The sequence below is a fragment of the Sinohyriopsis cumingii genome, chromosome 3 (genome assembly GCF_028554795.1).
Source record: "Sinohyriopsis cumingii isolate HCF-2022 chromosome 3, ASM2855479v2, whole genome shotgun sequence".
NCBI classification, from domain to species: domain Eukaryota; kingdom Metazoa; phylum Mollusca; class Bivalvia; order Unionida; family Unionidae; genus Sinohyriopsis; species Sinohyriopsis cumingii.
This window is the reverse complement of record NC_142963.1, coordinates 141174648-141199481: the sequence shown is the minus strand read 5'-3', so window position 1 is coordinate 141199481 and position 24834 is coordinate 141174648. Positions and strand designations below refer to the sequence as shown.

At 34.9% G+C, this 24834-nt stretch overlaps 1 protein-coding gene across 1 annotated transcript in view; it reads left to right on the top strand.

The window, feature by feature from the left end:
- LOC149803967 (regulating synaptic membrane exocytosis protein 2-like) overlaps positions 1-23264 on the top strand; it is a 91546-nt gene extending 68282 nt beyond the window's left edge. Inside the window, exon 2 of the mRNA XM_089954030.1 lies at positions 23000-23264. Coding sequence (XP_089810156.1) covers positions 23000-23264 — 265 coding nt within the window. The remainder of the gene's footprint in view (positions 1-22999) is intronic.
- Positions 23265-24834: the final 1570 nt, after the last annotated feature.

The window sequence follows — 24834 nt, the reverse complement described above, 5'->3', positions numbered from 1 at the left end:
GTTAATCATTGTAACTCATGTTGGTTTGGTGTTTTAAAGTAATGCAACACAATTAATTTGTTTAGTGGCAAAGCCATTAGAGTAAAGTGCCTTGCCCAAGGAAACATCACAGACAGATCTGATGATAAAATTCGAACTCCGCACCCTTTCGGGCGCGAGTTTGGCATGCTAACCACGGTGCCAAACGCAGTTCCTGCCTCCAATAGTCGCCCTTTACGACATACGGGAGGTTGCATGGGACCTATTCTGCATCTCAGAGTCGGGGGGGGGGGGGGGCGGTGTTCATGGTGCACATCAGAAAAGTTTTGACAGCACTTTTAATCAGCAGGTTCATCATTTCAAGTTTCTTTTATCAACGACTTTTGTGGGCACCGGGTTGCTTAGTGGTCTAAAGCGCTTGCCTTTACCATTTACTGCCATCTCACATCTGTCCGCGTGAGTTCGAGTCTCCGGCTAGGCCAATGTTGGTGTGTGAGAAAGCTTGCCAGTAGCTTTCCGTGGATCGGTGGCTCTTCTAGGGGTTTTCCCGGTTTCATCTTCTACCAGTTATACTGGCCTCCATTTATAGCCTAGACCGATAAATCAACTCCACAAATCTGTGTTGATACTGATGGACGATGTTGTGGGTCTGATGTCACATGTTCATTAAAATATGCAATTTTGCTGAATGAAAATCATTCTGGAACAAACCCGCGTACACTTTAGGCACATACCGGTAATGGTAACAGCCATATCAAGCGCGAAATTCAAAATGGCCACAGGAGAGATGGTTGTGTTATTTCATATGGATGTACAAGTCACCAAACATATGATTTGCTCAGGAAATATAATCTACATGTCACCAAAAGAACCCTTCAGCCGACGGTAGCTGCACAGCCACGAGAAATACCGGTAAGTGTATAAAATATACATCGATGTCTGCAGCCAAATTTGTATGCAGATAATTGCAGCTTTTAATGAATATGTGATATCAGTACCTCACCAAAAAATCAATATCATCCCGGGGAAGGGCTGATTTATCGGCCTATGTATAGCATATCATGTGTTGAAAATGACGTTAAACCCAAAACAACGGCATCAAAGATTCTTCAATATTGTTGACTGTACATTAAGTTTACTTTAATAGGCACTATAGATGAATTTTATTTTTGTAGACCTAAAGGTAATCATTAATGGGAGCTGAACGTTAGAATAATTCAGATTTTTTTCTTTATGTCCTTAGCGCAGGGGTACACAACCTTTTTCGGCCAAGGGCCAGAATGCATTTTTTTAAGACCACTCGAGGGCCGTAAATCTAATTTTTTTAATATAATTACTGTTCACGGGCCTGATTCCTGTGTTGTTTTAATTTGCCCCAGTGGCCTGGCAGAACACGTTCGCAGGCCAGATCCAGCCCGCGGGCCTGGGGTTGTGCACCACTGCCTCAGCGTCATCAGCTTAAAAGCGTGCAATATCACTACCCTGTTTGTTGGCTCAGTTATTCGGCTGCTTTCTGATTTTTTGTTAAGTTATACAGGTATCAAATGAACTTCGTTAATGAATTAAGAAACATGCCTGACGGATTATTTAATTTTTTTTAATATAAATTGTACGAGTGATTGTTGTTACGATAACTTAAAGGGAAATTTGTTCCAATTTTAATAATAGAATATAATCGTTACTAAAATCAACGAGAGACGGAAATGCATATGAAATAATGTTCTTTCATTTATGATTAGAGTTTTTCACAGTGTAAATGATTTCAAATCATATATTCCTAGACATTAGTAAAATTGTTTGTGGCACGAATTATATATTTAAAAAAAATCCAAAGTACGCATGCAATATATTTTTAACAACATGTAGCTTTTTCAAAGAACAAGTTTGGCCTTTACAGTGCAGTGTTATCGGTATTTGAGCCAGGAAGCAATTTATGAACAGTATGGAAATTCATGTGACAATTTTTAAGCATATAAATGTACGCTGAAACTTTACATGAAATTATTATTAGTATTGTTTTTATTGTTATTATTATTATTATTATTAATATCATCATCATCGTCGTCGTCATTGTCATCATCATCATCCCGCTGCAACATTCTCACTCCATTCTCATCTCCTTTGCTACCTTTCCCAGGCTTAATTTAACTGGGACATGACTTTTAGTATAAAAATATTGCAGTTTCTGGTCTTAGGTGATTTGTTTCTCGGTTAGAATTGTTTCCGTCCTGTCTTTAGCCTGGAGTTCGATTATTTTGGTATGCATGACGAATAATACGAATGTAAGTGGATTTGGTTCTCACGACAGATACACGAATGTTAGTGGATTTGGTTCTCATGACGGATAGCACGAATGTATGTGGAATTGGTTCTCGTGATAGATAACACGAATGCAAGTGGATCATCACTGCTTGTATTTCTTTTTGGTTTTAGTAAACTTTTGCTATTCTGACCCCAGAACGGATTAGGCCTGCATGTAAACAGTATAAAATTTGTAAAGTAGACATGTAGTTTACTCATTTATACTGTTTTTCATGTGATATAATTTTTCCATTATTGAACTATTATTTGTATATTGCACGTTTTATTCAGTGATATAATTAGTTAGGGCTTTCCCTCAGTTTTTGTGTCGCAAGTCTGTCTTGCTTCAACTGAGGAAGAGCTAGATACGCTCACAAAGTCAGAAAATTGTTGTAAGTATGACAACACACACACACACACACACACACACACACACACACACACACACACACACATGCACACACCTCGCTCGTATTTGTGTGTGAATATAGTATATAGTTCGTCTAACCATAAACCAAGACTTCAAACAGTTATTTTGCCATGGTAACACACGCATTGCTTGAAGCTCACAATGTTGCCAATCTAAGTGTTCTTGCTTCTTCGCTGGAAGAGTACTGAAATATTATAGAAAGATTATTGCTACATTATAGAAAGAGTATTGCAACACAATAGAAAGACTATTGAAACATTGTAGAAAGAGTATTGAAACATTATAGAAAAATTAATGAAACACTGTTGAGAGAGAGTATTTAAACAGTGAAGAAATAGCATTTAAACATAATAGAATGAGTATTGAAGCATTATCTAGAAAGAGTATTGAAGCATTATATAGAAAGAGTATTGAAGCATTATAGAATGAATATTGAAACATTATAGAATGAGTATTGAAGCATTATATAGAAAGAGTATTGAAGCATTATATAGAAAGAGTATTGAAGCATTATAGAATGAGTATTGAAACATTATATGAGTATTGAAGCATTATATAGAAAGAATATTGAAGCATTATATAGAAAGAGTATTAAAGTATTATACAGAAAGAGTATTGAAGCATTATATAGAAAGAGTATTGAAGCATTATATAGAATGAGTATTGAAGCATTATATGAATGAGTATTGAAACATTATAGAATGAGTTTTGAAGCATTATATAGAAAGAGTATTGAAGCATTATATAGAAAGAGTATTGAAGCATTATATAATGAGTTTTGAAGCATTATATAGAAAGAGTATTGAAGTATTATAGAAAGTGTATTGAAGCATTATAGAAAGAGTATTGAAGCATTATAAAGAAAGAGTATTGAAGCATTATAAAAAGAGTATTGAAGCATTATAGAAAGAGTATTGAAGCATTATATAGAAAGAGTATTGAAGCATTATAGAAAGAGTATTGAAGCATTATATAGAAAGAGTATTGAAGCATTATAGAAAGAGTATTGAAGCATTATATAGAAAGAGTATTGAAGCATTATAGAAAGAGTATTGAAGCATTATATAGAAAGAGTATTGAAGCATTATATAGAATGAGTATTGAAGCATTATATGAATGAGTATTGAAACATTATAGAATGAGTTTTGAAGCATTATATAGAAAGAGTATTGAAGCATTATATAGAAAGAGTATTGAAGCATTATATAATGAGTTTTGAAGCATTATATAGAAAGAGTATTGAAGCATTATATAATGAGTTTTGAAGCATTATATAGAAAGAGTATTGAAGCATTATAGAAAGTGTACTGAAGCATTATAGAAAGAGTATTGAAGCATTATAAAGAAAGAGTATTGAAGCATTATAAAAAGAGTATTGAAGCATTATAGAAAGAGTATTGAAGCATTATATAGAAAGAGTATTGAAGCATTATAGAAAGAGTATTGAAGCATTATATAGAAAGAGTATTGAAGCATTATAGAAAGAGTATTGAAGCATTATATAGAAAGAGTATTGAAGCATTATAAAGAAAGAGTATTGAAGCATTATAAAAAGAGTATTGAAGCATTATAGAAAGAGTATTGAAGCATTATATAGAAAGAGTATTGAAGCATTATAGAAAGAGTATTGAAGCATTATATAGAAAGAGTATTGAAGCATTATAGAAAGAGTACTGAAGCATTATATAGAAAGAGTATTGAAGCATTATATGAATCTTCAATATTCACTAAAATTGTAACGTAAATATCATGACGTAAAGATCATGACGTAAATATCATGACGTAAAGATCATTTAAGTATTATAGAAATTGATATGGTGGCGCTATACAGTTTCGCATTTTGCATAGGGTTAGGATTTTAAAGAAAAAGAATTTCCCCGGCTTTCCTCACTGGTTATACTGGCTGTTTAAAAAAGACCTTGTATATCTTAGGTATAATGCAAAAACCTTTAATTCCCTTTATTTTGGTGTATGATTGATGGGTGTACTATGGGTTAAAGAGTATACAGCTTGGCCTTACTTCAAATGTGCACCTTTCAAAAAAGTGCTAGCTCTACTTGGTCATTTTCACTTCCTGAACTTCAGAGGTGAATTGTATAAAAATGAGCCGATAACTTTTTTACATTTTATATATTTGGTAATTCATTCATTGCACTTTCAGAAGCTGGTACTGTCTAGTCTGGCAAAATTCATTTTCCCTATTTTAATAGCTGCTATGTATAGTGTACTTTAGACTAATTCAGACTGATTTTTTAACACAAGGGAGCAGTCATTTTAGTTAGCAGTGTGCTTAAATCATGTAAAATTTCCAAAAGTACAATATCCAAAAGAAATATCATCCACATTACATTAATGTAGCATAGAGGTATGCAAACATTCTCTCCACTGTGCATGTTTTAAATGCGAACTACTTCACCTTACATACGTCATTCTCTCAAAAGTACATATTATCTGGTGAGCGCCACCTATATCTACTGAGTAGTGAACACGAGAGATAGCTATATCAGTAACTGGCCACTCTTTATCATAGTTCAAACTAGAGCTGAAACGAAAACCAAATGTTCCTATTTGAATATTCGTTGAATGCACTTAAATAGGATTTGAATATTCATCTATTACGCCTCAATGGTCCTAACACAAGTAATATAAAAAAGTGAGAAGCAGCAAGCTTTGTAAAACTCAACAAGTAACTTATTTCCTTTCAATACAATTCTCTAGAATAAAAGTGAAAAAGCTAAAAAAAAGAACTTACGGTATTGCAAATTAATCCCACATAATCGTACAGTTACAGACACAAGACCTAATAATTAAAATTCTGAATAAACTTTAGTGGAAATCCAAATTAAATCCAACGCTGGCAGTGTTGATGTGACTGTAATGGCCCCTATAATGCTTATGTGCCAAGTGTATTTTATTTGATCACAATAATACACTCCAAGAATTAAATCCTTATTTGAAATTTCACTATAAAGTCAAGTCGCTATTACCAAGAATCTTATTTTTGATGAGCATTCTGTATTTCCAGTGAATAAATAATTTGAATAATTTCCAGCCCAAATGAATTTCTGGACACAATATTATACAACCAGTTATGTTTAGATCTTAATCCATGAATGAACCATTTCTAGAAAATACAAGATTATATAGTCTTCTATTTGACCTCAGGTCACAATTAGCATTTTCTAAAGAAACTATTAACTAATGGAAAATAATCTTCTAGAAGCTTCTGTGTGTTTGCAAAATAAAATCTTAGTTATAACCAGAAGGTCTGTTACTAAATTTATAATATAGAACGTGGAATATGTCAGTTAGTCCATATACTTTTTTTAGTGAAATTCTAATAACCCAGACCAAGACCTAAATAAATATGTTTACTTCTATTGATAATGATCATAATATTAAACCCATACTTACAAATAATATCTCAGCAATGTATTAGTTGCTAACAGAATTTTGAAAAAAAATAATGATTCAGGTTAAGTAGAAAATGAACTCGCTTTTGGACAAGGTCAAGTCCGACATGCAACTTTTACATTAGGTGGCGCTATACAGTTTCGCATTTTGCATAGGGTTAGGATTTTAAAGAAAAAGAATGTCCCCGGCTTTCCTCACTGGTTATACTGGCTATTTAAAAAAGACCTTGTATATCTTAGGTATAATGCAAAGAACCTTTAATTCCCTTTATTTTGGTGTATGATTGATGGGTGTACTATGGGTTAAAGAGTATACAGCTTGGCCTTACTTCAAATGTGCACCTTTCAAAAAAGTGCTAGCTCTACTTGGTCATTTTCACTTCCTGAACTTCAGAGGTCAGTTGTATAAAAAAAGAGCCGATAACTTTTTTTACATTTTATATATTTGGTAATTCATTCATTGCACTTTCAGAAGCTGGTATTGTCTAGTCTGGCAAAATTCATTTTCCGTATTTTAATAGCTGCTATGTATAGTGTACTTTAGACTAATTCAGACTGATTTTTTAACACAAGGGAGCAGTCATTTTAGTTAGCAGTGTGCTTAAATCATGTAAAATTTCCAAAAGTACAATATTCAAAAGAAATATCATCCACATTACATTAATGTAGCACAGAGGTATGCAAACATTCTCTCCACTGTGCATGTTTTAAATGCAAACTACTTCACCTTACATACGTCACTCTCTCAAAAGTACATATTATCTGGTGAGCGCCACCTTATCAGTATCATATAATGAAATATAAAAATGCCAAAACAAACAGTACGCATTAAATATTCATAACATATCCTTATCAATAAGGTTATCTAATCCGTCCACTTTTTGTCTGCTTTACTATGTTTTCATCCCCACACCCAGCCGCATTGAACACTGTGATCTAAGTCACACAAATCTAATTAAAAGACATTGTATGGACCTTGAGTACAGTTTCTGAGGATTCAGGCAAAAATCGAAGCAATGAAGGTTTTATTTTCCCTGTTTGTTCAGTACAAACATACAAGCTCAGACGGACGGTAAAGGGGAGAAACTAGAATATCTGTTCAGGTAAATGAAGCGACGATCACAAATTTATATAAGAAGTAATTTGTGCAAAACTAAAATCACACGGACATTTGGCTAATTTAATTGTATTAAATTTGGATACTTTAAATGCAGGTCTCGGGAATTTGTTATACTAGCATATGGCTGACGTTGTTCGACGGGATTGCTTTTTTGACCGACCATAAAATGAACAAAATATGAGACTGAGATTTTCTGCTAAGCCATAGGAAATGAGTGTTTAGGTTTGGTAAATAATTGATTTACCTGTAATCCATACGCGTATATTGAATTTGACTGTACCTAGGATATCAAATGTACATTGAAAATGTGTGAAATGGCTTTGCGACTTCAGTAAACAGTGTAAAGTAACCTTTTGTGTTTTATTTTTAAATAAAGTGATACTGTTAAAAAGTATCAATATTAATACCCAAGCAAGTGTATTTTACAATACTGTTATGGCGCACTGTATATTTAACTTTGATATACTTGTTATTATGGGCCGAAGGTCTAAAGTAATGAATAAACATTATATTCTGTTCTGTTCTTATCGTTGCGTAACCTCTTCATGGAAACTAGTTTCCTGCCTCAATCAAGCATGGGAGTTGATCATTCGGATTCATAGGTAAAATTATATTCGAAACAAAACGTTACGGTAAGCCATTTTGGAAAAAAAACATTGAAAAGAAAAAGTGAAATAACCTGTGCACAGTTTAAATAATATCTGATAGCGGATTTGTGTTAACGCACATCATAAACATAAAGTAGCAAGCTATATTTAAACAGCAAACCCTCGACCCCTACACATTAAAGTGGTTCTGTTCCAAATTCTTGTCAATTGGTCTATGTACGTTTTATTGATACGAAACTAACATCTGCATTGCTGACTTTTAAATAGTATCAAATTTTAAATATATAGGCAATTCCGTAGCTGTGCGATGACTTCAAAACATATAATAAAAGACCAGATGTAGACTTTATTGGCGTTGGCTTTCTGAGGTAAGATGACCAGGTTGTTAGGGGTGGTAATAGGCTACATGATTGACCAAAACTGCTCCTGGCCAAACGAATATCCGACAAAAATGTTCGAAACTCTTTTTAAATGTTACGTAAGGCTGGGTCGATTTTTTATATGACCCCTATTCCGCACCATATTTGTCATGAAGAATGTAATAGATAAAAATGGCGATATTGTAAGCGATGTGACAATTAATACTTTTCTCATAAATATTACCTTGTGTGTCGGAGTTTGAATTTCAGCTATTTTAGCAGATTTATGTTGTTTCCTTATAAACTAATATAAACATTGCATAGTTTGCATTTATTGTCTGTTTCCGTTACAAAATGCTTCCAAACACTCTAAGTAAAAAACAACCAAGGAATATTCCAATACCTAGCTTCTATTCAAGTATTCGCAAAAATTATTCTAATTCGAATGTTCGGATATTCGTTTCAGCTCTTGTTCTGACGTTAGTTCTATACCTTCATTGCCATTTCGTTTGTTCTTACAGGAAATTCGTCATAAAACTTTGAACAAAAAATAACAACTGAATTAAATCTTAAAGCGTTTTTAAAATCTTCGAAAAATTCGAAAAAATTATTGAACTAAGACACGTATTAAATAATACAAATATTCTGATGATTCGTAAATGTTTGTGCTTTAAACTAGTTACTATTTTAGTTATGGAGCAATGATGATAAAAATGACGATGACGATGACGTCGACGATGATTATAATGACGAAGCTATTTTGGTCTTCATGTAGTTTATTAACTGTGGAAAAGCTAAGAACTTAACAGATGAACTTTTGATTCAGCAAATATCTTCATTTGTTTGGGGACGAATATCTCAATGACGATTGGATTTGTATATTTTCACCAGACGATAAATTCTTGAATTCCATTTGGCTAACTACGTGGATTTACTTTTTTAGGACAGTATGCGTTTCTGGTTGACTCTTGAATTCCATGTAACGATCATTCCAACAGGTCACTCGGCCAGGCGCCAACGTTTCAGTTGCACATCATGTTTATGTCAAATGGTCGTTACGTCAATATTCTGGGAGAGTCGTGCAAATCTATCATTGCCTTTTCCCATGGGAACTGTTCTCCAATAGGGTTGTCTGGTTGTAGTATAGTAGAACAGCTCGTGCGGAGAAAATAATAAAAGCATCGTGCATACCAGGGGTCAAGGACTCCAAGTAATAAAAACATTTCTTTAAATTGTTCACTTTAAGTCTCTAAGTGTAAATAATAAAGAGGAGTATTTACATGACAGGACAGAATAGTTTTTTTTTCGTAATTTCAGACTGTGATATTTTAGTGATTGATATTTTAGTGATTGCCGATTACACAACAATCAGTGCCAGGAAATTAATCTGCTCTCTACCACTATTTCGCACGTCAATGTCAGCCATATCGATTCTAAAACACGACTTAAAATGTGAGATGGAACGAAATAAATTTCCAGACAGTATGTCTACCTTTTATGAATTGCAACTTTTCTTCTGACTTCTGAAAAAAAATTCTCATCAGATGCAGATAATGATATCAGAGCCTGGATACATAAAATTTGCCATGCTCTAAAATTTAATTTATATTTGCAAAGGATAGAAACGCTAATTTTTTTTTCTTCCAAAATGAGTTTTGGCCCAGCTACATATTTCAGTCCGAAGCGGCTGTTGTTTTTCTTTATTTCATTAAAACTCTGGCGAAGATGTCATTCTGAAAGTCACTGAATGAGATAAGCAGTGTTAGCTTAATTTGTATTAAATCTGAATTGCATATTCAGACGCAAAGCCCCAATTTACCTACTGTGTCGTTCTTTTAATTTGTAACCTGGATCAACAACATTATCGAGCGGTCGATACTAAGCCCGGTAGCAAAATTACAGTTTAGTCTTTTGCCGAGACATGGGTGCGGAACAGAAAACTGATCGAAAAATATAAATGAGCTGGCAAAACCATTACTACCTCGAAGATAATAGCATTCGACCATGTTTTGTTTTCAAGAAGATTGATGAAGCACTCATTTTATGTTCTGTATGTTCGTTTGAGAAATTTCCTAACCATTTAATCAAATAAAGTGAATCGAGAGTTTATTCTCTAAATAGAAACGTTGCTGGTGAGGTACAGACTAATTTTTGTGTTTAAACTTTTCGATTTAGTATATTAAGTCAATACTGAGGATTCACCATTTCGTGGATATCAAATGTCGTAAATCTGAAGAAAAAATATCATCCGTTCTTATAATCGTAGATGTCCCTCTGATCAGGAAAGAAGTCTTTACAGTCATAGATGTCCCCCTCATCAGGAAAGAAGTATTTTGGTCATCGAATATAGATACCAATTGCTCGTTGAATCTTTAAATTCTTGCTGTGTAGCCTCCTCGAAATCCACGAAAATTGGTACACCGCAAATACAAGCGTTTTCATAGCATATTTCAGAATAGGACTGGAGTCATGTTAACATCGCTTACAAACCACCAGTGGTTCCTATGGTCTCTTTGATGGGTTGTGGTTTTGTTGCGACATGTGATTAATAACTAACTATTTGTATGTAATTCAGTTTGACTAAAAAGACTGTCTGCACTTAGTCCCTAACAAATTTGCAGTTAAATCTAAATCCAAAATAATTGTTGAACAGCAAAATGGACGTCTGATGCTAAAGCTGTGAAGGACAGACATTAGTCGTCACTAATGATTGTACACTCTGTTTTGAAATCAGGCGCCATTTCTGAACAGGTAGGTCGCAAAACGGCCGCGCATTTTCGCATCTGTAATTAGTCTTGAAATTCTTCGGGCTGTTATGCGACTTTTACCTAGTCCTGAAAAGGTACATAGTTGTTTAGCACCTAAATTGATACTAAATATAGGTATAACGGTACCAATTGCGCAAGTCCAGGTGGGCGGAGCTTAAGGTGTAGGGAAGATTGCATTTAGAAATAAAGAACAACACTAGCTGTGATTGGTGCATTGGTGCATTATGTAAGAGTTGTACTTTCTGTTGGGCTTAACAAATTGTTGTGCCTCTTGGCAACATGTGAGATTATGTCAATTCATATCTAGACCATATTTTGTATTTTTTTAATGATTTTTGAAAATGTGGTACACATGGCTGAAACTCTCTGTTGTGACTAGATAACTCTTATCCCTGTCTAGTTCCAGCATAGTTATCTGTCTTAAATGCAATGGAGTACCTGGTTTTGTCCTTGTCAAATTGATAATCTAGCAGTACTGTTCTCTATGACAGTGTGTGACATGCATACTGAAGTAGGATAAAAAGTATATTTATTTTACAAAACATTAGCATTGAGGTATATGGAAAAACAATTATTTTTTTATAGGTCTTATAACTTAGTTTTGCCGTTCAATGCCGTACCTAGTCCTGAAAAGGCACCGTGCCGTTTGGCAATTGATTAGGTTTCCTCTTATTTTGTCCGGTAGCGAAAGAACACGGTGACGTTTCGTGACCAGGCTTGCGTTTGCCGTTGTTATCAGCTTTACAACAAAAGCCACTTATAATCAAATATTAAAGTGTTTTGTGCCATCACGTTTTGGTGATGTTGCTTAGTCCTGATGGTATATGGACTGGTGCGTGCAGGCAAGGTGATGGGTGCCGTTTACCTGCGGACCTGGGTTCAAGTCTCCCCAAAGTGCGAATTAAAAATTGTCTAACCTGAATGATAGTATTATTTGTATTAAATATTAATTATGCCTAGTATTATCAATCATTCTCCTGGAGATTCCAAGGATATAACTTTCCGTTCTGTTTGGTGTATATTTGTATTTCTCTCTCTCTCTCTCTCTCTCTCTTTGTATATATATATATATATATATATATATATATATATATATATATATATATATATATATATATATACTGAGAGAGGTATACTTTGAAATAATTAATTAAATGAATAAATAAAAAAATACATGTTAAAATCCAGCAAAATAATTCATCTTCAAATTGCAGTCCAATGTTAGGCAAGTTGAAACATCTAAAATAAGTATTATTTTAAGTATTTAATATATTAAAATAAACGTTGCATTTACTTAATGAAACGGTGCGGGTTGCGATACAATTTGCAACATCAGAAACAGGTAAAGTAACAAAAAGTCCCGATGCCGTTTCAGGACTTTGGACAGGACAAGGTCTCGGAACGATTTGATGTCATTTAGAGACTAGGTAATTAAACAGGAAATTTATCGCGAAACGGTCATGTATGTATGTATGTATGTATGTATGTATGTATGACTAAGGGTACATCAGCACAATCCTAATTATTTAGTTCATAGTAAGTTTCGGTATCCCCAAAAGGAATACAAAAGACGGATAATGGCATAAATGGACGGATAATGGCATAAATGGACAAGTCATTAACATACAAAGTACGGATAAAGGCACAAAGGGACAAATCCTTAAAATACAAAACAGGGATCAATGCATAACGTGCCAAATCCTTAAAATACAAAGACATATTTTAGAAATAAAAAGCACTCTATTAAAAGTCCAAGAACTTCACAGTTCGAACACCATCATGAAACAAATTGCAATGCCAAAATAAAAGGCTTGCCTCCATCAGTCGCCTCTTGCCAAACGCAGGAAGGCGCATATGGGCTTATTTCACATTACAGAGTCTGCGGGCGGGGGGCAGGGTCATGAGCAGGTAACGGTTGCGGAACGGTCAAGTGTCGCTTCAGGGCCATGCAAAGGGTCGTAGAGATAAAGCAATATATTTTTGTGTATGTATTTTAGGGTTTAAGGGCACGTCAGCACAATAATGGATATATGGCACACTAAAATGTAAATGTAAAATCATAACAAATATATGATAACATGATGTACTACAAGATGAAAGATAAAATATAAATTTGTTAAAAATCTTTAAAATGAAGGTAATCTTATGAATTGTTCAAAATTAAGGTAATCGTCTGAAATCTTTAAAATAAAGGTAATCGTATGAATTGTTTAAAATAAAGGTAATAGTATTAAATCTTTAAAATAAAGGTAATCGTATGAATTGTTAATATAAAGGTAATCGTACGATATCTTTAAAGCAAAGGTAATCGTGTGAATTGTTTAAAATTAAGGTAATCGTATGAAATCTTTAAAATAAAGGCAAACGTGTGCAATCTTTAAAGTAAACGTAAACGTGTTGTTATAAATCTAGGTATGTGTAATTTGTATTTACGTCTCCAATTTAAGGACTTTTATATTTTTGTGATTATTTGCTTGATTATGGGAAATCAGTTTGGGAAATATTCATCAGCCCGAGTGATTAGCCAATTTCTAGAGGCAAACTTCACAGAGTGCAGTGTAATGAGATTCCTTGATTGCCTGGTTTAGTTTCTTAGAGAGTTCAGGTCAGAGCCTATTAAGTTAGCATTTAGCGAAATAGTTCCTATTAAAATCTAATTGTGTTGATGGATTGTGTATCTCCATGTGGACTATTGTGATAAGGACTGATACTTTGTATATTGGAATAACTGAAAAGGGATCGTTCCATTATCAGGAGACGTCTTTTATTGTTTTTGTAATGGTTAATATGGTGTAGTGTTACATGCAAAACGAGGCTTAAAATCGTGATTTGACTGTTCTAGGGATACTGTAGGAAAATAGTTCCGAGTATTTAATGTTTGAGTGGTATCTATATTTTCACGGCGTGATATACTGGCGCTAAAAAGGAGAAATCATGCAGTTGTGAAGTTGCAATGCAAACGAGTAGTTGTGATATTTGTGTCATTCATTGATATGAGGAAAATTATTTATAGTCTGGGCGCGTTGTAGTTTCCAGTACACATAAGTTGTTGTCGAGAAGTCCTTGGAAACATGGGAAAAATAAGCGACTTCTTGCAGAATATTCACGCCAGGGTTGGATTCCCTCGTTAAAGAGACCCCTTTGGCAGATTATAAGAGTGTGCAAAATTTAAAGTAAATGTAAACGTTTGTAATCTTTAAAATAAAGGGTCAAATTTATTTATTTAAACAGTATCTATTCAATAAAATCTAAGATTTTAATGGGTTGGTCAGCATTATCAAATTCTGCTATTGAGTTTGCATAAAATAATATATAAAAATTCAGTTTCACAAGAATGTGTTCCACTAACTGGACACTGTCACGGTATCTATTCTGGTCGAAGTGTGCGATTCCTATAAGCGAACTACACAGTAGTCCAATCAATCAAAATCCCCGTTTGTTTCTTAATTTCGCGGCTTTTGGAAGTAGTCCCATCGTTTCCAGAGAAGGATCATCATTCGTTGGTTCTGAAATTTCAAACTGACTAATATCCACGTCGAAACTTATGAATCTGATTGTCTACGAAAAATAGTCAAGTCAAAGTGTTAAGTATCAATTTCTACGATTTCGTTAGCATCGGGCAGGTGCTTGAAGTATTCATTATACGTTCCATTTCACTGATTTTTAAAAGATGTTCAAATCAGCTTGACTTAAGATTTACGTGAGAAATCACTTCGTGTTGACATCAGTAAATACCATGATGTAATGGTCAGGCATGCATTTTTTAATTGTTTAAGAAACATAATTCAGATTTGCTTTTGGTTAAATGAGATATAATAAATACCAAATCGGAAATCGCTCGGGCCTTTCCGGAAATACAACAGTGGTCTTCACTGTATCTACATTTAACGTATTCATAAAATTTTATTCAGATCACGAACCTTCATAAAGTTCACTGTTTCGACACGACTGCTATGAATTAATCTTTGGCCGAAACATTTAAGTCTCTTTTCACAAACATGAACTCGCAAGTAATTTCTAGTACGGAACTTCTGCTAATAATTTCAAAAATGTGTTATTATTGTTTTTGACTTCGTTTTATTTTGCCCGTCGTACATTTTAGCATGTGACAGATATCCACCATTTCCGGCGGTTATCCCCTTTTAACACTGCATCACTCAGTCGAGGTATTTCAGAGAGGTAATTTGTTTTTAGAAAGCTACGAGGTGTTCCGACTGAAGAAAATAATGACTAATCGTTGTGACCATTCTCTCATACATATCTAAATTATTTCACCACGAGCATAACTGTACACAAATAATTCACTTGACCGCCTTTTTTCTTTCTTTCTGAAACACATGCCTCATGAGCTATATGAAGCCTGAACGAATTCGTCATGATATAAAGGACTTTACACGTAACATCAGTTCATATAACTTTATAACTTCAGAACGTACTAATTAAAAATTAGGTAACTCGATACTTTACATGTGTTGCGGGTGATCTTGATAATTCCTACTCTACGGTAATTTCTATTCTTTGGCCTTTTTTTTTTTTCTTTTTTAAGAGACCAGATTGTGTTTTCTTTGATATTTCTTTTGAAGCTTTAATATTCATCGGGGAGTTTAAGTTTTATTTATCCCCGCTTCCCCTTCTTGAATATAATTATATTCATAGATAATTGCAAGTTTTATTTAGGCCAACAATAACGATCATTCAGCTCTTCTTTTATATTTGTTTTACTCTTTTATTTCGTGTTACATTATGAAGATTTTCTATAGAAATTGTGTAGTTTTGCGATTTCAAAACATTTGTACAGACGACATATGGTACGAGTTTATTTTATTCAGACAGACATAATGTAGATTCGGCGAAATATTCTGCATAAATAAAAATTTAAGAGACAATTTGGCTGGTAAATAATTTCGATAATTTGCGCTGTAAGTCTGGTGCCTAGTATTACATAAGCTTTTCTGTCAAACGTAAGCCGCAGAAAGTCATCGGTGAACAGGCCGTCATTGGTTTTTATGCAAATTTCAGACAGCACTATAAATGTAATCTTAATTTTAAGATTACGCTGCAATCTTATTCCCGCAATAAGTAAGAGACTGTGCCCCCTGCAATTAATTTTACTTTGACATTCGAGTATGACAAATGCATCTTTCCAAAATATGCTTGGATAAGCTATTATCTATTACCACTTTTTTACAGTGATGTTTTCCACAGTATGATGTAATGAGTCGGCATCTGTTAAATTTATTTGTTGGTGAACATATTATCTTGTATTTTTGTTGCACGCTCGTCATAAGACTCAGTGTATTATGTTACTATGACGTCTGTCTGTCTGTCCGTCCATCTGTATGTTGCCATTTTGTTCTACATAATAACTCAAGTTCTACATATTTACAGTTATTAAAATGTATGCATGGCTTGTATTTGTTGTAATGAAGATATCTTTATTACTTGGAGTTAAAATACCAAAGGTCAAAGCCACTGTGATTGAAAGCAGGAACCTTTTGTTCGCATAATGACACAAGTTCAACATCACATACCTGGAGCAAACGTTGTGGATGGCTTGCACTTGGGGAGGGATGTTGATCTTGAAGTTAAGGTGTACAATGTCAAGGTCACTGTGGCTGAAAGAAGAAAAGTGGTTTCCACCAAATATTTTATTTAAGGTCAAAATGCTTTAGGGCATGGCCACTGTTACTGCAAGAATGGAAAATGTTTCTTTTCTCGACCGTGCACCTTTACCGAAGATTGTAAAGCGTCTGACCCTGATGCGGGAGGTCGTGGGTTCGATCTCCGGCCGAGTGATACCAAAGACTTACAAAAATGGTACTAACAGCTGCCTCGCTTGGCGCTCAGTAATAAAAGGTTAGTGTTAGGACTGGTCGGCCTGGTGTCAGGATAATGTGACTGGGTGGGACATCATGCTACATGTCTACGGCATGATGCCCCAGTGCCAGGCATCACTATAAACTGTCACACTGCAGACATCGTAGCGATATGACTGAAACATTGTTAAAGCTACGTTAAAAATCCATATCACACACACACACATTACCGAAGATTGTGGGTGACTTGCACGTTCGGTAAGATAGAGGCTTATTGCTTTGGGATAAAATACCAAGGGCAAGGTCATTGTGACTGAAAGAAGAAAAACGGTTTTTGCATAATAACTTTAGTTTTAGACGATTTACTTTAAGCAAAGGGCCTTCGCTTAAGAATAACTTTTGTTATAGATTAATTACTTTGTCCAAGCTTTGTAGATAGCTTGCACTTAGGGTAATAAAGAAACCTAACGATGTCAGAGGTCATGTGTCAGAGGTCATGGCCATGGCAAGTCTAACATGAAAACGTAGTTTTATGCACATTAAGTTTATTTCAAGGCCGCATACCTTGACCAGAGGTGCGGATCACTGAGACCCATTGTTCAATAATCTGCAGAATTAACCATCCCTTTCTAGTGCGCAATAAAGGAATGTTAAACACGCGGCGGCAGAGGCTGTGTTTTTCTTTATACCTTTGTTCCAATTTGTTTGAATTAGGCGATGAATTGGGCTTGCAAGACGATAAATTAACCTATGCAAGGCGATGAACTAGTCGAAGTTAGACTATAAATTAGGCGATGCTATGTTTTTTGATGACTGATAAGTCTGTAGATATTACTATAAATTTATCCATTTTCGTTTATATTAATTTTCAATATTGCCCCCCCCCCCAAAAAAAAAAATAAAATAAAAAAAAATAAAATAAAAATAAAACGGTAACTTTGTTAGCACTACATTCGTGAATATACCACCGAGGGTGGTATTGTCCTGTTAATTTACTGGCAATTACCCATTGGGTCTTAGATTCGCGAACTATGGAATTCACAAAGACTAGTTCCCCACGAATAAAATCTTAAACTTCAGTATAAAAAGTGGTAGGATAAGCGTTATCATATTTGCACATTGGTAACCTTGGCAACAACTTGTAACATTGATACTGCAGTAGATGTGTAAGAAATCGGAGAGGGCACATGTAACAACATTTTATAGCCTTCTATTCGTATCTGCACAGTAATATTGGCAGCCATGTTTTTGTTTTTAAATTGCCTCCAATGCAAATATTGTTTTTTTTTTAAAAGTACATAATGCAGTTCATACTTAAAAATAATTAAATGAAATGCCAACATGTCACAAGAAATAAAGCTACAAACAATCACTTGTACAATCATTTCATCCTGTAACAGCATTAAAATGCCACAGACAAAAGCAAACATGCAAACTAATCATGATGGAGAGGTTTGTTGTTTTCATTATCTTGGTCTTTGCAATCCTTTCGTTGCAGAGCGGAAGAAAATTAAATATCAAGAATCCGATGAGCAGACTGCAGGAATTATTTTCTTATATTATGATGGAAATAATTTTTTTTTATTGTTATTGAATGCACTTTGTATTGTTTATGGCTACACGCGTGGGACATTTAAGGATGTGCGAGAGGTAATTTATATACGTGATATGTCCACATTTGCTGTTAAAAATGAAATATATTTAATTCGTTACATAGAAATCACCAGCATAGATTTCATCACAAATACTTTAAAACATGACATAAGCTGCAGAAATATTTTTATTTTGATTTTGATCTTTACTTATTAACACCTCATCACTACTTTACACATATAAACATACACACGTGCCCCCCCCCCCCCCCGGGGCCCCGAGTGGCTGAGTGGTCTAAAGCGCTCTTCGTTACGGATCACTGCCATCTCACCTCTGTCTGCGGCGGTTCGAGTCTAAGATTCAGCCAATGTGGGCATGTGAGAAAGCTTGTCAGTAGCTTCTCGTGGGTCGGTGGTTCTTTCCAGGGTTTTCCGGGTTCTTCCTCCACCATTAATACTGGCCGCCATGTATAGCCTATCGTGCTGAAAAATGGCGTTAAACCCCACAACAACAACAACAACAACACACGTGCCCCCACCCCCGCCCTCTCTCTCTCTCTCTCTCTGGTGTACGGAACGGCTGGCTTTTTCAAACCTGTTTGCCTTATTCTTCAACAATAGGTCCCATCTAAAATGCTTCCTCTATTATTTTGTTCTTTTACTCTAGTGCTGATACCTTACTTTTAAAAGTTTTGATATCTTACTTTTGAATAATTTTGATAACTTAATTGTGACTAGTTTTGATATCTTGCTTTAAATAAGTTTTCTTTTTATTCTTCTACTCGATTTGACGAACAACATTGGAGTAGTCATTTTGATCTGCTTTAGGCCGAGCGTTGTTTCCATATACCAAAAATAGAGACATTAAGTTAGAACAGAACATAGAAAATAGGAAAAGGGTGTGCCATCATTCTCAGAATTGTGATCGTTGTAAATGTATACAACTTCACCTTATACCTTTCCATCTTGCAGAAGTACGTAATAGCTGTAGATACGTAGATACCCGGAAGTGTATGTCTGATGAATCGTCTAATTGACGCGACGCTTTAGGGGCAATGTTCAAGGCAGATTTAGTTTAACTGATCTCCAGAGTTTTAAAGGTTACCACGTTAAGGAAACTGGTACTGCTAAGCTTGGAACCTTACAAAGGATATGACCCCCGAGGAATGTGACAAGGGTCACTTGAGTAAGGATTACACTTTGTCGACTATATCACTCTGTGTAGGCCTGACGTGAAACACACTATATCTCTGCTCCCTTCGTGGGCTCCAAACAGGTTTGGCGAACGTGTGATGGAATATTGTTTTTCCATTATGGGAAAAGAAGAAAAAAACAATGTAAAGTTGGAGACATGGTCTAAAATTGGCCATGAGTATTTCGATCAGAGATTAGGGTGAAGAAAACTTTTCACAGTATTGAGTGATGACAACCAGAATGTATGACAAGTATGTTGATATTGAAGAAACCTTTCAAGGTTGGGGCAAAGAGTTCAAGTGTGTAAAGAAGCTCATTTTGGCCCAATTACTTCTCGAGAACAGCTTTATAGCTCATTCAGATAATCTGCTTAACTGAAAACGGTTTGTGGAGATACTTATTAGGGCATTTTCGCATAAATCTTTGAATCCATATCGAAGTGTCGTACAATGATCTGGGTGGCTGCAGCGTTCAGAGATACTTGTAAAATTCAGATCACTAAGATGCTTGCAACATTCAGATCTCTGAACATCTCCCAAGTTAAGTGAATAAATATTTACCGAAACGGAAAGTTGATTTCGACATTTGAATCTTTTGATCAAGCCGTGCGGTGCTTCATCTGCCAGAAATATGGTCACCACAAAGATGGCTACAAGAGAAAACCGGCGTGCCCTAAATGTGAGCTGAAAGGCTACGATTAATCACCCTGCAAGGAAAAAAATAATGATTGTACTGAATATTTTGTGTTCAGAACAATTGTTTCTTTGAACCTGTCAGTAAATTTAATGGAAGTTCTGCATAATGAATGACAATTCAACCGAGGTCATGTGGCATACTACGTAGCTTTATCTCCAATGTTTCTAAAGATAGAAATTTCAGATTTTGAACTCACACTTTTGAAAGCTGTACTCAGAAAATTAGCATATCTTGGGGCTGTAAATAATCATTCACTCGTTTCAACATCAAAATTAGCAACATGATGGCATGCCTTAATCCAATATCTGACTGTGAAGACAATATCGGGACTTTTAAATCTATTATAAATTTAACTGACGTCAGCTACATATATGCTTAAAAAGAGTTCAGAAAGTGGGTAAAATACACCTAAATGCGGACTTTCCTCGATTAGATATGAGTCACAATGACCATAAGTTGACGATTATCTTGTGTTTTTCCCTAACCTTCATCCTGCATACAAGACAAATTGTGACAATTAAAAAAATACATGGATTTCATATGATTCGTGGCAAACACAGACTTGGGATCAGACCAGAATGACCTAAACGGGTTACGAAAGACTTCAGTAAAATCTAAACATGACTATTGTTAAATTGTGTCCGGATTAGATTGTACATCTTCCCTCCATGTGCTTAAGCAGATGCACTCACAGACTTTGCTTTATCTGGGAGCATCTATAATTTTTCCTTCAGAAATCACTATTGTGAAGCATAATAAACCATTGCGTAGAGTCAATGGGATCTTCTGTATGTTACTGAAGTATCATCTAATTAGCCACATTGCTGAAACACAACTTTGACGATCCCTCCACCCACCATCATACTATTATTGCTTTGCCAATAAAAAGAAGTCAACACTACCTAGAATTTTTCAGAGTAACGTGAATGAAATCAGTCTCGTGTTTTGGCTATACATTTCTGTCTAGAGTCGGTTAGAAAGATGTAGGTAAAGTTGGAAATGCCGTTGCAGCAGCCCATTGCACCATATCTAGCTCGTTGCCGGATAAAATCTGCATATATAGCGCGGACATATAAAATATTTGAACTAGACGGAAACCTCTCCAAAGCCAAATTAATTATCGTTTTGAATTCCTTTACCACAATCAAAGTCTTGCAAAACCTAATGTTCTTTAACTCGGCAGTATATAAACATGTTTTGCTCATACACTCTTACACAAAAGAAAGACATACTCTACTGAGTTGGCTGCCTAGGCACATTGGTATTATGAGCAAGAAAAGAGCAGATAAAACAGTCAATACCACCTTGAGTTCATCCATTCTGATTGGAGGATTCCATATAATTACTTGAGATATTATTTAATCGGCAATGTGTGTGTGTGTGTGTGTGTGTGTGTGTGTGTGTGTGTGTGTGTGTGTTGTGTGCGAATATGTCAGTGGCGTACTAAAAGATAAATGGCGTCCAGGGCGACTAAGAAGACCCAAAAGAGTTTTGGCGCCCCAACACCTCTGGCGCCCCAGGACCTCTGGCGTCTGTGGTTAGGTACATTGGTGTCAAGGGTAGTGAAAGGGCAAATAAAATAGTTTGGCTGCCAAAGGCACATTTTTGTCAAGAATAATGTTTATTTGTGTGGTGCTTTACTGCACAGAAACACGAGTAGGTTATTGAGTGTCGAGGCAATTGGAGAAAAGTACCTTGCCCAAAGACACGCCAAGGTAATTGCCTTAGGTTGGTCCAATGTGAGCCTGCAACCTTTTGGTGGTGAGTTCTGCACCCTAACTACTGAGCCACGACTCGTTAAGAGTAATGAAATGGCAGATAAAGCAGTTTAGCTGACTAGGCACACTGGGGTCAAGCGTAAGGAAAGGGCAGATAAATTAGTAAATTATACAAAAGCCGTTATTCGTTCCGATTCCATATGCTGACTTGATATATTTTAGAAATCAACATGTTGTGTGTGTGTGTGTATGTGTATGTATGTGCGTGTATGTGTGTGTATGTGTGTATGTGTGTGTTTATGTGTGTGTGTGTGTAAGTGTGTGTGTGTGTACTTTGCGATATAAATGGATTGAAAACATGACAAACACACTTCGTAACACTGAAGACTGGCATCCCTCACATAGAACAAATCGCATAGAAGATGTTATGTGCCGTCATATCAGACACAAGTGACTGACTTGTGCATACCTTCTGGAGGGTAAACCTTAGCCATAGTACAGACCTTGCCATTTGTCAAGTGCATCGTCTTCCACCCAGTCAGACATGCTGGTCTCGTTTTTCTGAGTCCAGTTTAGAAATTTTATGATGAAGTACCAGTAGAGAAAAACCTGGAAATTTTTGAGCGAATATGATGTATATAACACATTTTGACTCTATATTTTAAAGGTTTTGTAATTATTTTTGCTATCGTTATCTGTTATTTTGTATACATATTACAGAATGTCAGCATCTGTACCTTTACATTGTAGTACTGCATATCACAGTTTACTTGGAAGGAGTGCTATTTCTAATACCTGTTTGCAATTCTTTGTTTTCATTTTTAGAACTTAACTTTCAGTCAGGGTCATATATTCTGTATTGTGCTGATATGCCGATAAACCAAAATACTTACGTACATTTGTTTTGATTATAAAAACAAATGCACACCCCAAGTTAAAATTTTTATTTATTTTTGCTAATTCGTTCAAAGTTGGTCACTATTTTTTTCCATTTTTCTTCTCCAGACAACTTGAAGAGGATTACGCATCCTTGGCTATGGGTGTCATGAAGCGAAGTGCCGAAGTTAGCACAGCCGCGGTTGCGGTACCAGACAGAAAAGACACCCCACTGTGCCCCCTCTGCAACCAAACAGAGCTCAAGGTCGAGGGAGGACGAATAATTCAAGGACAAAACATCTGCATAGACTGCCAAAATTTGACTTGTGAAAACTGTGGGAGTCTTGAGACGTCTTTTCATTCAAAAGTGAGTTCGATGTTGACAATTGTTTAACACTGTAAAGTGTAGGTGTTCTTGGCTGCTAGAGATCTCTGTAAATGTTATACATTATTCTAAGAAAGTTTAAACAGTGTATTAAATATATCACTAATACTTCATCTCCCAGATATCAAAGATAGATATATCTTTAATATTGTATCTTCCCAGATATCAAAGATTCTTTATGAACATACACGAGCATATAAATGTCCGTTGTATTTTTGTTTTGTATTTATACATACCTAAAACGTCCGTTGTATTTTTGTTTTGTATTTATACATACCTGAAACGTCCGTTGTATTTTTGTTTTGTATTTATACATACCTGAAACGTACGTTGTATTTTTGTTTTTATTTATACATACCTAAAACGTCCGTTGTATTTTGTTTTGTATTTATACATACCTAAAACGTCCGTTGTATTTTGTTTTGTATTTATACATACCTACAATAATTGTATGTACATAGGTTATTAATATCATTTTATGTCACACTTCATGTCTCAAAATTATGGACATTGTAAATTTGCAAGATAACACTTAAACAGGTGCCTTACTTGAAATATCGAGCGGTAACTCAACACATGTTTTAATTAAAAGAGTTTTGTTTATTGTCCATGAAACTCCCGCCGATAAGAAAGAAAGTGAACTTTGCTTTTCTCTGCAATGGATATATGCGCAACACATTCCGTCTTGGAAATCGACAGCAATAGCCAGATAATACAAAGTGATTTCTAAGACAACTGAAATACATTGAATAATTAGGTATGAATAATAATAATAATAATAATAATAATAATAATAATAATAATAATACGAATAATAATAATAATAATAATAATAATAATAATAATAATAATAATAATCAATCAATCAATAAATAAATAAATAAATAAAAGAATTAATGAGTTCAAGACTTATTTAGTTTATTGTGTAGAAACTGCACAAAAAATGTGCAATATCAAGATATATATAAAGGCCGTGCTTGAATGGTTGTTTCTGAAATGTGCTTTAGTTGAAAGACATTCTATTTTTATTTTTTTTGATGAACTCACCATACTGCGGTCCGGTTACGGACTACGGTTTGGCGTCTTTGAAAGCAAAGCCGTCATCAACAGTTTTTATCTCAGTCTGAAATAATTTTCTTTTAAGAAAATAATAAAGTAATGAATCATCGATAAAGACATAAATATAGTAAAATATCAAAACCGTGCCGTACTGCATTTTACGGCTTGCTGATCTTATCACCTTTAATGCCCATTTCGGCACGATGGACACCATCTTGATGGTGATATCTGTGATAGGTATATGTACACAGCCAAGTCGTATTTGAAAGGCTGATATTTTTTTTATAAAAAAATCAATACTGAGTACTTTGAGCACGTCCATCGGACCAAAAGGGAGACAAATCTGTGGTGACCTATCTACAAGACGTTAACCACAACTAGTGAACGCATTTTTTTCAGCCATCATTTTGTACAGAAAATTCTGAATGAAACATAATTGTTCCAAAATTATATATTCAAACTTATTCCCAATATTTACCTTGAAAAGTAAAACACTGAAGTAGGACTCTGATTAATAGAG